Source organism: Oncorhynchus nerka, linkage group LG19 (genome assembly GCF_034236695.1).
Source record: "Oncorhynchus nerka isolate Pitt River linkage group LG19, Oner_Uvic_2.0, whole genome shotgun sequence".
NCBI classification, from domain to species: Eukaryota; Metazoa; Chordata; class Actinopteri; order Salmoniformes; family Salmonidae; genus Oncorhynchus; species Oncorhynchus nerka.
In genome coordinates, this window is record NC_088414.1 from 905,626 (window position 1) to 921,155 (window position 15,530).

At 44.6% G+C, this 15,530-nt stretch overlaps 1 protein-coding gene across 2 annotated transcripts in view; it reads right to left on the reverse strand.

Moving 5' to 3' along the window:
* Positions 1 to 10,210: 10,210 nt before the first annotated feature.
* The window catches only part of LOC115147122 (pro-neuregulin-1, membrane-bound isoform-like), a 73,829-nt gene continuing 68,509 nt past the window's right edge, over positions 10,211 to 15,530 (reverse strand). For both annotated transcript variants that reach the window (XM_029689136.2, XM_029689135.2), the window contains one exon: positions 10,211 to 13,936. In XM_029689136.2, the coding sequence (XP_029544996.1) occupies positions 13,231 to 13,936 (706 nt within the window). In that variant the 3' untranslated portion in view covers positions 10,211 to 13,230. The remainder of the gene's footprint in view (positions 13,937 to 15,530) is intronic.

Here is a 15,530-nt window from a genome sequence, read left to right on the forward strand (position 1 = left end):
CTGCCCACTGCACTGAGGCTAGGTAACACGGTCACCACCGATAAATCCATGATTATCGAAAACTTCAACAAGCATTTCTCAACGGCTGGCCATGCCTTCCGCCTGGCTACTCAACCTCGGCCAACAGCTCCGCCCCCCGCAGCTACTCGCCCAAGCCTCTCCAGGTTCTCCTTTACCCAAATCCAGATAGCAGATGTTCTGAAAGAGCTGCAAAACCTGGACCCGTACAAATCAGCTGGGCTTGACAATCTGGACCCTCTATTTCTGAAACTATCCGCCGCCATTGTCGCAACCCCTATTACCAGCCTGTTCAACCTCTCTTTCATATCGTCTGAGATCCCCAAGGATTGGAAAGCTGCCGCAGTCATCCCCCTCTTCAAAGGGGGAGACACCCTGGACCCAAACTGTTACAGACCTATATCCATTCTGCCCTACCTATCTAAGGTCTTCGAAAGCCAAGTCAACAAACAGGTCACTGACCATCTCGAATCCCACCGTACCTTCTCTGCTGTGCAATCTGGTTTCCGAGCCGGTCACGGGTGCACCTCAGCCACGCTCAAGGTACTAAACGATATCATAACCGCCATCGATAAAAGACAGTACTTTGCAGCCGTCTTCATTGCCAAGGCTTTCGACTCTGTCAATCACCATATTCTTATCGGCAGACTCAGTAGCCCGGAGCCTGCAGTGATGATCCATGGCACGAAGCCTCCAGTCATGATCCATGGCCCGGAGCCTGCAGTGATGATCCATGGCACGAAGCCTCCAGTGATGATCCATGGCCCGAAGCCTCCAGTGATGATCCATGGCCCGAAGCCTCCAGTGATGATCCATGGCACGAAGCCTCCAGTGATGATCCATGGCCTGAAGCCTCCAGTGATGATCCATGGCCCGAAGCCTCCAGTGATGATCCATGGCCCGAAGCCTCCAGTGATGATCCATGTCCCGAAGCCTCCAGTGATGATCCATGGCCCGAAGCCTCCAGTAATGATCCATGGCACGACGCCTCCAGTGATGATCCACGCCCTGACAGTAGCCCCCTCTATTTTTGGTTAGGCCAGGGTGATACTCAGATGGGAAAGTCTGTTTTTCTTTTCTTTGTTTTTGGCCGTGTGTGGTTCCCAATCAGAGGCAGCTGTCTATCGTTGTCTCTGATTGGGGATCACATATAGGTTGTCCTTTTGGGTTTTTTGGGATCTTGTTTTCTTTCTTTTTGCCTGACAGAACTGTTCGCTTTCGTTTTCACGTTAGTTATTTTGTTTGAGTGTTTTTGAAAATGAAAAGTTCTTCGGGATAGGGGGCAGCATTTTCACTTTTGGATAAATAGCGTGCCCAAATTCAACTTCCTGCTACTCATCCCCAGAATATAAGATATGCATATTATTCGTAGATTTGAATAGAAAACTCTTTGAAGTTTCTAAAACTGTTTGAATCATGTCTGTGAGTATAACAGAACTAATGTAGCAGGCAAAACCCAGAGGACAAACCATTCAGATTTTTTTTGGGGGGTCACTGACTATTTTTCATTAGGGAACCAGATTTCTAAGGGACTTGTTTGCAGTTCCTACCGCTTCCACTGGATGTCCCCAGTCTTTAGAAATTGGTTGAGGTTATTCCTTTGTGTAATGAAGAAGTACGGCCATCTTGAATGAGTGTCACTTGAAGTGTACTTTCTGAGAGAGGCGTCTTCCTGTACTGAACACAGACAGTCCCATCTTCAATTTGATCGATTATTAACGCTTAATAAAACTACCTAAAGTAGTTTGAAATGTTTTGGCAAAGTTTACAGGTAACTTTTGAGATATTTTGTAGTGACGTTGCGCAAATTGGAAGCTGTGTTTTTCTGGATCAAACGCGCCAAATAAATGAACATTTTGGATATATATCGACGGAATTAATTGAACAAAATGACCATTTGTAATGTTTATGGGACATATTGGAGTGCCAACAAAAGAAGCTCGTCAAAGGTAAGGCATGATTTATATTTTATTTCTGCGTTTTGTGTCGCGCCTGCAGCGTTGAAATATGCTACTCTCTCTTTGTTTACTGTTGTGCTATCATCAGATAATAGCTTCTTATGCTTTTGCCGAAAAGCCTTTTGGAAATCTGACATGATGGCTGGATTCACAACGAGTGTAGCTTTAATTTGGTATCTTACATGTGTGATTTAATGAATGTTTGATTTTTATAGTATTTTATTTGAATTTGGCGCTCTGCATTTTCCCTGGCTATTGGCCAAGTGGGACGCAAGCATCCCGCCTATCCCAGAGAGGTTAAAACCATGAACACTTTCCACGCTGCACTTTGGTCCACTCCAACCATTACAGAGACAAAGGCTTTGAGGTAGTGGTCCTCAAACACAAAACATTGGTTTAATATTTTATTTTTAAAAAGTACTTAAGATTTTCATGGTGTTTACATAAATTGAAAGCAATTCATCAAGGGATATATCAAGATGTGATTGACGGGAAATTTCGTCCTGGTTTCTAGCCACATAGCTAATCATCAGTGTGTATGTACACTCAAAGTATGTGTGCATTTTTTATTTGAATTAATTTATGTTGAATAAAATAGCGGTATCAATGCTTAAAGGCAAACAGATGTTTGACCCCATATTGAAGACAACATATATAAATCGGGACAGAGAAACACAATGGTTCCAAAATATAACATTTCCACACTTTTCAAATATATACCAACGAAATTGTGAGGCCGTTGGTAAAATGGAATAAATGCAGAGTCAGGCGCAGGACACAGTTCTGAGTAATAATCCAAGATTTACTCAATAAATGGTAAGATTCCAACAAGGAACATGTACAATAAACTAAAGCATGAACACCGAGAACCCACATGACAAACAATAACGCACAAAACAGAGAAGGAAATCAGAGGGTTAAATAATGAACATAATTAATGGAATGGAAACCAGGTGTGTAAATAATCAAAACAAAACAAACATTAAACATGGATCAGTGGTGTCTAGAAAGCCGGTGACGTCGACCGCCGAACACCGCCTGAAGAAGGAGAGGGACCAACTTCGGCCGAAGTCATGACAGTACCCCCCCCCCCCTTTACGCGTGGATGCAGCAACGCGCCGACACCGGCCTTGGGGACGACCCGGAGGACGAGGCGCAGGGCGATGCGGATGGAGGCGGTGAAATTCCTGCAGTAATGATGGATCTAGGATGTCCTCCACCGGCACCCAGCATCTCTCCTCCGGACCATACCCCTCCCACTCCACGAGGTGCTGAAGGTCTCTCGCCCGACGTCTTGAGTCCATGATGGCTCGCACAGTATACGCCGGGGGCGGAGGAACCTCCCGCACCTCAGACTGCTGGAGTGGACCAGCCACCACCGGCCTGAAGAGAGACACATGGAACGAGGGGTTAATACGATAATCAGGGGAAGTTGTAACCTATATCAAACCTCGTCCAATCTCCTCAGGACTTTAAATGGCCCCACAAACCGCGGATCCAGCTTCCGGCAGGGCAGGTTTCGGGTCGAGAGCCAGACCCGATCTGCCTCACTGTGGTGGCGGTCGGCACTCGCCTTCTGTCGCCTGATGGCCCGTTGTAAACGCACATGAGCAGCGTCCCATGTCGCCTCTGAGTGTCAAAACCATTCATCCACCGCAGGAGCCTCAATCTGGCTCTGATGCCAAGGTACCAGGACCGACTGATAACCTAGCACACACTGGAAAGGAGATAGGTTAGTGGAAGAGTGGCAAAGGGAATTTTGGGCCATCTCCGCCCAGGGGATGAAAACCGACCACTCCCCCGGCCGGTCCTGGCAATAGGACCGCAGAAACCTACCCACAACCTGGTTAATTCTCTCTACCTGCCCGTTACTCTCAGGGTGAAAACCTGAGCTGAGGCTAACCAAGACCCCCAGGCGCTCCATAAATGCCCTACTGACTTTAGATGTTAACCTCTTCAACCTATGGGGGCGCTATGTCATTATTGGATAAAAAGACGTGCCCGTTTTAAGCGCAATATTTTGTCACGAAAAGATGCTCGACTATGCATGGAATTGACAGCCTTGGAAAGACAAAACTCTGACGTCTCCATAACTGCAAAGATATTATCTGTGAGTGCCCCAGAACTAATGCTACAGGCGAAACCAAGATGAAGTTTCATACAGGAAATGCCCCAGATTCTGAAGGCGCTGTGTTCCAATGTCTCCTTATATGGCTGTGAATGCGCCAGGAATGAGCCCGCGCTTTCTGTCTATTCCCCGAGGTGTCTGCCCGCCCGGTGTCCTGTGTTGAAATTATTGCGTAATCTGTAGGTCCATGCGCGTTCCATTTCTTCAGAAGAGAAAGTCAACTGCCACAAAGGATTTTATCGTCGATAGATATGTGAAAAACACCTTGAGGATTGATTCTAAACATCGGTTTGCCATGTTTCTGTCGATATTATGGATTTAATTTGGAAAAAAGTTCGCGTTTTAATGACTTAATATTATTATTATTATTATTTTTTCATTACCCAAACGTGATGAACAAAACGGAGCGATTAGTCGACACAAATAATATTTTTTGTAAAAACGGAACATTTGCTATCTAACTGAGAGTCTCCTCATTGAAAACATCTGAAGTTCTTCAAAGGTAAATGATTTTATTTGAATCCTTTTCTGGTTTTTGTGAAAATGTTGCCTGCTGAATGCTAGGCTTAATCCTATGCTAGGCTATCAATACTGTTACACAAATGCTTGTTTTGCAATGGTTGAGAAGCATATTTTGAAAATCTGAGATGACAGTGTTGTTAACAAAAGGCTAAGCTTGAGAGCAAATAGATTAATTTAATTTAATTTGCGATTTTCATGAATAGTTAACGTTGTGTTATGCTAATGAGCTTGCGGATAGATATACACAATCCTGGATACAGGTTTTTTTCCGTAGCCAAACGTGACACAGAAAACGGAGCGATTTGTCCTAAACAAATAATCTTTCAGGAAAAACTGAACATTTGCTATCTGAGAGTCTCCTCATTGAAAACATCCGAAGTTCTTCAAAGGTAAATTATTTTATTTGAATGCTATTCTGGTTTTTGTGAAAATGTTGCCTGCTGAATGCTAACGCTAAATGCTACGCTAAATGCTACGTTAGCTATCAATACTGTTACACAAATGCTTGTTTTGCAATGGTTGAGAAGCACATTTTGAAAATCTGAGATGACAGTGTTGTTAACAAGAGGCTAAGCTTGAGAGCAAATAGATTAATTTCATTTCATTTGCGATTTTCATGAATAGTTAACGTTGCATTATGGTAATGAGCTTGAGGCTGTAGTCACGATACCGGATCCGGGATGGCTCGACGCAAGAAGTTAATTGGGGTCCCCGATCAGAAACTATATCCTCAGGCACCCCGTAGTGTCGGAATACGTGGGTGAACAGGGCCTCCGCAGTCTTTAGAGCCATAGGGAGACCGAGCAAAGGAAGGAGACGGCAGGACTTAGAAAACCCATCCACAATGACTAGGATCGTGGTATTACCCCGTGACGGGAGAAGATGCGTCACGAAAACCACCGATAGGTGTGACCACGGTCGTTGTGGAACGGGAAGAGGCTGCAATTTCCCTCTGGGCAGGTGTCTAGGTGCCTTACACTGTGCGCACACCAAGCAGGAGGAAACACAAACCCTCACGTCCTTAGCTAAAGTGGGCCACCAGTACTTCCCAGCAAGACAGCGCACTGTCCGACCGATAGATGACCCGAGGAGGATGACCCGAGGAGGGTGACGTGTGGGCCCAACAGATCAAACGATCACGGACATCCAACGGAACGTAAAGACGCCAAACTGGACACTGTGGCGGAGTGGGCTCTGTACGTGACGCCCGCTCGATGTCCGCGTCCACCTCCCATACCTCCCATACCACCGGTGCCACCAGGCAAGAAGCAGGAATTATGGGAGTAGGCTCTGCGGACTGCTCCTCCGTGTCATAAATCATGCCTCAATGTTCTGGGAATCTGGGAGTCTCCTAGCTGCCCAAATGTACTCCAGATTGCGGTGGTCAGTCCAAATTAGGAAAGGGTGTCTAACCCCCTCAAGCCAATGTCTCCACGGTTTCAGAACCCTAACAACAGCTAACAGCTCCTGGTCCCCTACATCATAGTTTCGCTCCGCCGGGCTGAGCCTCTTCGAAAAGAAAGCGCAGGGGAGGAGTTTAGGTGGCTGAGAAAGCACAGCTAAAGAGGGATCAGGATGAGCCAACACGGGAGCCAAGGTAAACAGAGCCTTCAGTTGACAAAATGCCCTGTCCGCTGACCACTGCAGTCACACCGGTCCCCCCTTCAGCAAGGAGATAATGGGAGCCAGTACCTGACCGAAACCCCGGATAAACCTCCGGTAGTAGTTGACAAACCCTAAAAACCGCTGCACCTCCTTTACCGTGGTAAGATTCGGCCAATTACGCATGGCTGAAATGCAGTCATTCTCCATTTCCACCACTGACGCGGAAAAGCGGTACCCTAGGAAGGAGGTAGACTGTTGAAAGAACAGACATTTCTCAGCCTTGACATACAGGTCATGCTCCAACAGTCGACCAAGCACCCATGCGCACCAGAGACACATGCTCGGCGCGTATAGCGGTGTATATCAGAAACTCATCAATATACACCACTACACCCTGCCCGTGCAGGTCCCTGAAAATCTTGTCTACAAAGGATTGGAAGACTGATGGAGCATTCATCAACCCGTACGGCATGACGAGATATTCATAGTGCCCAGAAGTAGTGCTAAATGCCGTCTTCCACTCATCTCCTCCCTTAATATGCACCAGGTTGTAGCCGCTCCTGAGGTCCAATTTTGTGAAGAAGCGCGCCCCGTGTAATGACTCATACTGGCTATGAGAGTGTGATGACGTTGCTCTCTTTGAGTACAGCGAGCACCATCCCCCGCTCTCTGCTTCTACAACCAGACTGCTGTGGGCAGAGTGAGGAAGACCCTGCCCCATGGACACACAGTTATAGAGAGTCGTTTTTCATGGAGACAAAGGAAATCCCTCCACCTCACAGAACTTGAGGTACGAACAAGTTTCATGTTCCGGAGAAAGTGTAAAAGATCGGTGACGAATCCAGCTACGAACTGGTCCGTTTGTCACAACTTGGGAAGCTCAAGAGAGACAGTGTGGCCACATTACCATAACGCTGTTTACATAATAGCCTCAGATATGAGGTTTACATCTAATTGTTGTATAAGATGAATGAGGATGATATTGTTTGTATAATGGTGTAATATGATTGTGCACAGTTTAATGAAGAAAAATACAATTCCCTTTTGATTTGAACTAAATCAGAGGACCGCTCCTGAGCCCAGTTAGGTTCAGACATCCTGGGACAGCCCTTTCTGCCATTCCGAATAAAAACCAACTTTGAGAAATTATCAGCAGACCATGTTTTTCTCCATTAGGAGGGGGACTAAAGGTTGCAGACCATTGCTGGATCTTTCAACCATACCACGTGGTTAAACTCTTAGACTAGATCGATACCGACAGAATAAGAACAAGTCTTTGATATTGATTACTAGTCTGCAGCTAGGAATCCGGTATCATTGAACGCAAAGAACGACAACCGCCGAAACATCCATTCTATTACGAATGCCACTTTGAACTATCCCCTCTAACCAAGACAGAGAGAGAGAGGGAGAGAGATGGACAATTCTACAAAAGAAAGATTTTTCACCAGCGATCAAGACCACACACTGAGCGTAAATATATATATATTGATTTCAATTGTTCCCAAATGAGTGAGCGTTCATGTGTAAGGATTAACATTTCAATTGTTATAATTATTAACTATGTCGTGACTTCTTGGTAAAACCCCCACTCCCCTTTTGTCAAACAAGCCGCCATGCCGGTTCAGCCCACTAGGGCACATTCTATCATTTCATGTAACCATATTTACGGTTTGTTTATGCATTTCTGTGAATTACTTAGTTAGTAATAAATAAATGATTTAAGACAATTGATGTATGGGATGACTCATAGTGAAGACTGGGTTCGTGCAGATAACCAACAATTTATGAAGTTTGGAATGAGACTAACGTGAGGTAAAATAAACAAATCATTAATCAGAAGACTATTGATCAGATATGAAAATATCTGAAAGGTTATATTGGGAAATTATAACTTTGTAATCTGAATACTTTCCTTGGTGTCCCAACTTCCTAGTTCATTAAAGTTACATGATTTTTCAGTTTAATCGAGTAACTAATTACAGAGAATCTTTGATAAAAACGATGTCTTCAGTTTAATGATAGTAAAGACACGACAAGAGGTAGTGGGTAACTGTATTTTATAGTGATCTGATTCAAACCTCGATAGTCAATACACGGGTGCAAACCTCCATCCTTCTTCACAAAAAAGGAACTCGAGGAGACAGGTGAAATGGAAGGCCGAATGTGTCCCTGTCCCAGAGATTCGGTGATATATGTTTCCATAGCCACCGTCTCCTCCTGTGACAGAGGATACACGTGACTCCTGGGGAGTGCATCGCCTACCAGGAGATTTATCGCACAATCCCCCGGTCGATGGGGTGGTAATTGAGTCGCCTTCTTTTTACAGAAGGTGAGTGCCAAATTGGCATATTCAGGAGGAATGTGCATGGTGGATACCTGGTTTGGACTCTCCACCGTGGTGGCACCTAAGGCAACACCTACACACCTCCCTGAACACTGACAGGACCATCCCTTGAGAGCCCTCTGTTGCCACGAAATAATAGGACCATGAGAGGCCAACCAGGGAAGGCCCAACACAACAGGAAACGCAGGAGAGTCGATCAAAAAGAGGCTAATTATCTCCTCATGTTTCTTCATTATCATACGTAGTGGAGCTGTGACCTCCCTGATTAGCCCCCAATGGACGACTATCTAAGGCATGTACAGGGAAGGGAACATCAACAGGAACAATAGGATTCCCGAAACTAAGTGCAAAGGTACGGTCAATAAAGTTCCCAGCTGCACCTGAATCTACTAGCGCCTTATGCTGGGAAAGCTGGGACAACTCAGGAAAGGCAACATTCAACCACGTGTGCAACAGGGAGCTCTGGGTGAGGTGTGTTCCTAATCACCTGAGATGATTCACCAGTGCTCCGCTGCCACCTCGATTACCTGGAGAACCTCCCCAGCACCGACCAACTCCCTGCGAACGTCCTCGCGTAAACTACACCTGGTCGATCAGGGCCTGCTCATTCCATCCTGTGCAGGCGGCTAGAGTTCTAAAGTCCAGAACTCTTGTGCGCTCCTCATCCCTTGTCTTAAATGGAACAAGCGTTCCCCCACTGCTCTCCCCTCAGTTGGATGATCGAAAACCGGGCGTGATCTTCGTAATTGTCCAACGTCAGTCCTTCTTCTCTCCAGATAGTGTTGGCCCAGACTAGTGCTTTTCCAGTCAGACAAGAGATGAGGGCGCTCACTCTCTCGCGTGCTGAAGGAGCTGGCTGAACAGCTGCCAGGTAGAGCTCCAGCTGGAGAAGGAAACCCTGGCACCCGGGAGCCGTACCATCATATGCTCCCGGGAGTGAGAGTCGAATCCCACTTTATTCTAATGATGTAGGAAGTGTAGATATCTGGGTCGGTTGTTGTGGGAGCTGGGAGTGTGCTGAAGGGGGGAGTGGAAAACCCTCTCTCTCCCATCGGTCCATGGTTTGCAGCACGTGATCCATGGCTGTATCGAGACTCTGTAACATGGTCGCCTGCTGCTGAACACGCTCCTCCATTGGGAGAGGAGGGCTGGCTGTACCTGCTGACTCCATAATATTGGTGCATTACTCTGTGAGGCCGTTGGTAAAATTGAATAAATGCAGAGTCAGGCGCAGGACACAGTTCTGAGTAATAATCCAAGATTTATATATAATTTATATAACATATAATTTAGGGGGGAAAGCCTTCATAACATAGTGTCATGCTAATGCTGGCGACAAGCAGATTGAACTGTCGATTATTATGAGGAAATTACCATTTGGAAATAATGAATCTTCATGGGTTGGTGATGTGATCATGTAGTAAAGTAGTAAAAATCTGTCTAGTTACCTATTCATTATAGTGATACATTATTGGTGACAGTCTTCGGCAGGCCATGAATACTCATTCCACCCATACCTCATGTGGTTCCTGTCTAGCATGACTCCTAAATGTATCCTTGGAATATAACATACATATTATATAATAAAATATGTTAATGTTGATGATATTACACAGAGATAAGTCGGACAGCTGAAAACAAATATATACTGTATTCACACAAAATAACAGATAGGATAATGTAACATCCAAAATGTTTACATTGTCCAAAAAGTTTAGGAGGACAAAAATGCAGAAATTGACTAGCATACTAAAACACAATTGAAACAAATGAAAAAGCTTTCGCTATGTACCTTATTGGTGCTTTATCATTGATCCCCAGAATGCACTACCCACAGATGTGTTGTTGAAAGACTGAGTCATATATTCAATCATTCATTCAGTACATATCTCTACAATTTGGACTTGCAAGTCATGAGATGTGGCTATAGTGAGAGCAAGAATCGTACAGAGTATTGCTTAACCAGAGATTACTAAATACATCTATTATATAGAACGCAATACACAGAATAATGGCAAGGATGTACATAGTGCATTCAGTAAATGTCCCAAGATACTAACCGTTACACAATTTACACAATTATTTTTATTTTATTTGATTAATTCTTCTAAACTCAGCAAAAAAATAAATGTCCCTTTTTCAGGACCCTGTCTTTCAAAGATAATTCGTAAAAATCCAAATAACTTCACAGATCTTCATTGTAAAGGGTTTAAACACTGTTTCCCATGCTTGTTCAATGAACCATAAACAATTAATGAACATGCACCTGTGGAACGGTCGTTAAGACACTAACAGCTTACAGCTGACACTATAAAGAGACCTTTCTACTGACTCTGAAAAACATAAAAAGAAAGATGCCCAGGGTCCCTGCTCATCTGTGTGAACATGCCTTAGGTATGCTACAAGGAGGCATGACGACTGCAGATGTGGCCAGGGCAATAAATTGCAATGTTCGTACTGTGAGACGCCTAAGACAACGCTACAGGGAGACAGGATGACAGGATGGCAACTGAGATCCTTTATAGCAAAGACACACCCATCTAAACTCACATGACAAATAACATATCTTAGGAACATTACACAAAGCAAGATTTTACTTTAGAGAGGAGTATCCCATAGCCAGACAGCATTGGCTATAAATTATCATTCAGTTTGCCCTCTTAGACTAAGTTCTTAGCTCATTCTTGGTACCACTTAGTACCAAAACATTACCTCATCCAATGGCATATATCAATTGTCAATTGTAGATACTCCCATATCAAACACACTCCCTCCTGGACAAGAGGTCATATACTAAATCAAGATAAGGGCAACCTCAGAGGGGACGTGTAATAGTTACAGACACATTCCCATAAGAAGACAAGCCTGACCTCTCCCCTCTCTGGGCCCCTAGTGACTAAGCCCTAGCAGAGAAGGGATGACTGCAAACTGCCAACAGTATTATCAAAAAGAAGACATTCTAATGACAAATATCTCACATAAGCATTATTATATAAATAAAACATGTTATTTATCAATGTTACCTAACTAATTCTGATTCTGCTACCACACCATGTGTAACAACACCTGCACAGGGTCGGTACATTCGAACATCACACCTGCGGGACAAGTACAGGATGGCAACAACAACTGCCCAAGTTACACCAGGAATGCACAATCTCTCCATCAGTGCTCAGACTGTCCACAATCGGCTGAGAGAGGCTGGACTGAGAGCTTGCAGGCCTGTTGTAAGGCAGGTCCTCACCAGACATCACCGGCAACAACGTCGCCTATGGGCACAAACCCACCGTCGCTGGACCAGACCGGACTGGCAAAAAGTGCTCTTTATTGACGAGTAGCAGTTTTGTCTCACCAGGGGTGATGGTCAGATTTGCGTTTATCGTCAAAGGAAGCCTGTACATTGGAGCGTGATCGATTTGGAGGGGCAGGATCCGACATGGTCTGGGGCGGTGTGTCACAGCATCATCGGACTGAGCTTGTTGTCATTGCAGGCAATATCAACGCTGTGCATTACAGGGAAGACATCCTCCTCCCTCATGTGGTACCCTTCCTGCAGGCTCACCCTGACATGTCCCTCCTCAATCCCATTGAGCACGTTTGGGACCTGTTGGATCGGAGGGTGAGGGCTAGGGTATTCCCCCCAGAAATGTCCGGGAACTTGCAGGTGCCTTGGTGGAAGAGTGGGGTAACATTTCACAGCAAGAACGGGCAAATCTGGTGCAGTCCATGAGAAGATGCACTGCAGTACTTAATGCAGCTGGTGGCCACACCAGATACTGACTGTTACTTTTGATTTTGACCCCTCTTTGTTCAGGGACACATTATTCCATTTCTGTTCGTCACATGTCTGTGGAACTTGTTCAGTTTATGTCTCAGTTGTTGAATCTTGTTATGTTCATACAAATATGTAATCATGTTAATCAGATTACACATTCAATATTCTTCCCAGGTGATTGACTTGGTAATTAATGTGTTATTGGCCAACAGGCCAAGAAAAGCATAAAAAAATACGAATCAAATTTTATTTTACCATTTGAGTCAACCAAAAGTGAGTGTGGAAATCTTGAAATAGTGTATAATATTTTGGTGCTGTGTTAGGTGAACACTAAATACTTTGTTGTATGCACCTCGGTAAGTAGACTATGACTGCATTCATGTAAATGGGGAGAAATGACACTTGAACACATAAGCAACACCGCAGATTCAGTAGAATAACATTGTATTGAGCTTACAGTGAGTAGTTCATACAGGTAATGCATAGTGCTGGTGGATTATTTTGTTTTAAGGGTCAGGTTGAAATGCCAACAGCGAGAAGAAAATTATGAATATATGGACCAGAGTCATGATGCAGTTCCCTTAAGCACATCAAATGGAAATTAAAGGCACCATTAATATTTTTCTCCATTGAAATACTCTGAACCATTGGTATATAGTAGTGTATATGGCACTTTCTTTCATGACATGAGCATATTTGTACACGTTTCTATCTATTTATAAAATACTTTATTCACTACTTCACTAAAATAAATGTTGTCTTTCTTTCTTTTTTTGTGCAAATATTTAATTTATAGAAAATAAAAGTTTAGTAGTGACTATTATTTATTTTTGAAGTATTTGAAGTATTTTTCTAAGCGATATTTACTTTTTTGACATTATACAGCAATTGGATCTTGGTTGGCGATGATGCTGGATAACCTGGCTTGCAGGTCATCCTGTGGGGGGAGTCGGCGTGCTGGGTAAGTTCTGCAGCTGTCTGTGAGTGGCTCCACACCTACAGCCATGTAATCCTGTAAACTCAGGAAGGGCGTGTCCTCTCCCACGCGATAGTCCTCCTCCGTGTCGCTCTCCGAGCTGCTCCTCGCCGTACTGCTGACTCGGTCGTTGGACTCCGTTTTGTGGCCCGCCGTGTGGCCATTGGGCTTTGTGCTATTGGCACAGCGGCCATTGTTGTTTTTTGTGAGTTTTTTAGGGAGGCTTTGCGGGGGAACGGTTGGTACCACAACCGTGGCGGCGATCGCCTCGCACTCCTGCGTTGTCTCGTAGCTGTCGTTCTCGACAATCCTCAGCGGGCTGGGCGGGGGGCTGTGGGCCTTATGGCCATAGTTGTAGTGGGCACAGTTCCTTTTGGACTGGCTGTGGTGGTGGTCGGGGCGCGGTGGCTTGTCACGGGGCCACAGCGTGGTGGTGAACAGCAGGGGGTCCTCCTCTTCGCCAGTGGGGCTGACTGCCACCGAGGGGACTGAGGTGGCCAGGCTGGACTGTGGGGCCGAGATCTCAGAAGGAGGGGAGGGCGGGGTCACGGGAGAGAGCAACTCCACAGGAGACAGGCGTGTTGGGGTCGTCATTGCTGATGCATACCTGACAGACAGGACCAAAAGAGAAGCCACTATCGATTAGGAACATAAAAGTGAGAACACACAACTGTATGCATGGACACCACTTATTAGGGACACATGCTTTTTAGCTAACATAACTAAATCCATAGCATTACATTTTGTTCCCTATAGGTACAGTCAAATCCTCAAGTGCACATCCGATGAGCGTAGGCTCCTTTACTGAAGTGCAGTGCAATTCACCAGTCTCCACTCAAATACTTTATTTTTTACATTCCTCTACTCTTGTTCAGGATACACATTCATTCCCGATCCATTTCATCAAGGAGGTATAGAACTGTATAGGCCTTTCTCTTAGTATGTGTGGGGAGGACAGAGACACAGATGTGAAGAACACTGGATCATTTGTCTCCGTCTGCCCCAGCCAGTCCTTAGAGTTATGTGCACAGATGGGTTCTCTCTGACTCAGTGTGGCCTGTGACCTTTGCTGCACAGCTCGACTGACAACACGGTTACACCTGCGCTCATCATTGGTTTACTAATGAGTATTTATGAAGTCATCATTGTCCATTAGGTTTGATCTAGGAGGGACTGTTTGTGAAGTCTAAATATAGGTGTCATGTGTCATCTCCGGCCTCTACGTCACCAGGCTGCTCATTATGGCGCACACCTGTCACCAGCGTTACTCGCACCTGCACATCATCAGACTCAGCTGGACTTCATCACCTTCCTGATTATCTTCCCTACATATTTCACTCCCCAGGTGTTATTGTTTCTGTTTCCTGTCTGTGCATTGTTCGTGTTTCAAATCAAAATCAAATCAAATGTATTTATAAAGCCCTTCGTACATCAGCTGATATCTCAAAGTGCTGTACAGAAACCCAGCCTAAAACCCCAAACAGCAAGCAATGCATGTGTAGAAGCACGGTGGCTAGGAAAAACTCCCTAGAAAGGCCAAAACCTAGGAAGAAACCTAGAGAGGAACCAGGCTATGAGGGGTGGCCATTCCTCTTCTGGTTGTGCCGGGTGGAGATTATAACAGAACATGGCCAAGATGTTAAAATGTTCATAAATGACCAGCATGGTCCAATAATAATAATCACAGTAGTTGTCGAGGGTGCAGCAACTCAGTACCTCAGGAGTAAATTTCAGTTGGCTTTTCATAGCCGATCATTAAGAGTATCTCTACTACTTCTGTTGTCTCTAGAGAGTTGAAAACAGCAGGTCTGGGACAGGTAGCACGTCCGGTGAACAGGTCAGGATTCCATAGCCGCAGGCAGGAACATTAGTTTCTTATTTTACATTATGTTGTGTTTATTTATTAAAACACTCCCTGAACTTGCTTCCAGACTGCACATCGTTACAATAGGACAGCTCATAGGAAACCTTTAATAATTAAAAAATAACTATTTAATTCAGAAGAAAGAAAATGATAGCATGGCAATGGAAATACCACAAATATTGGATTAAATCTTGGTTTACTGTATATTTATAAACAAAGTGCCATGATATATAAAATGAATGTTATTCCCTAAACATGATATCACATATAAGTTCTAAAATATACCTTATTCTTAAATGGATATCTCTAATTAACTCAGTGTCTGCCACTTCTTAAT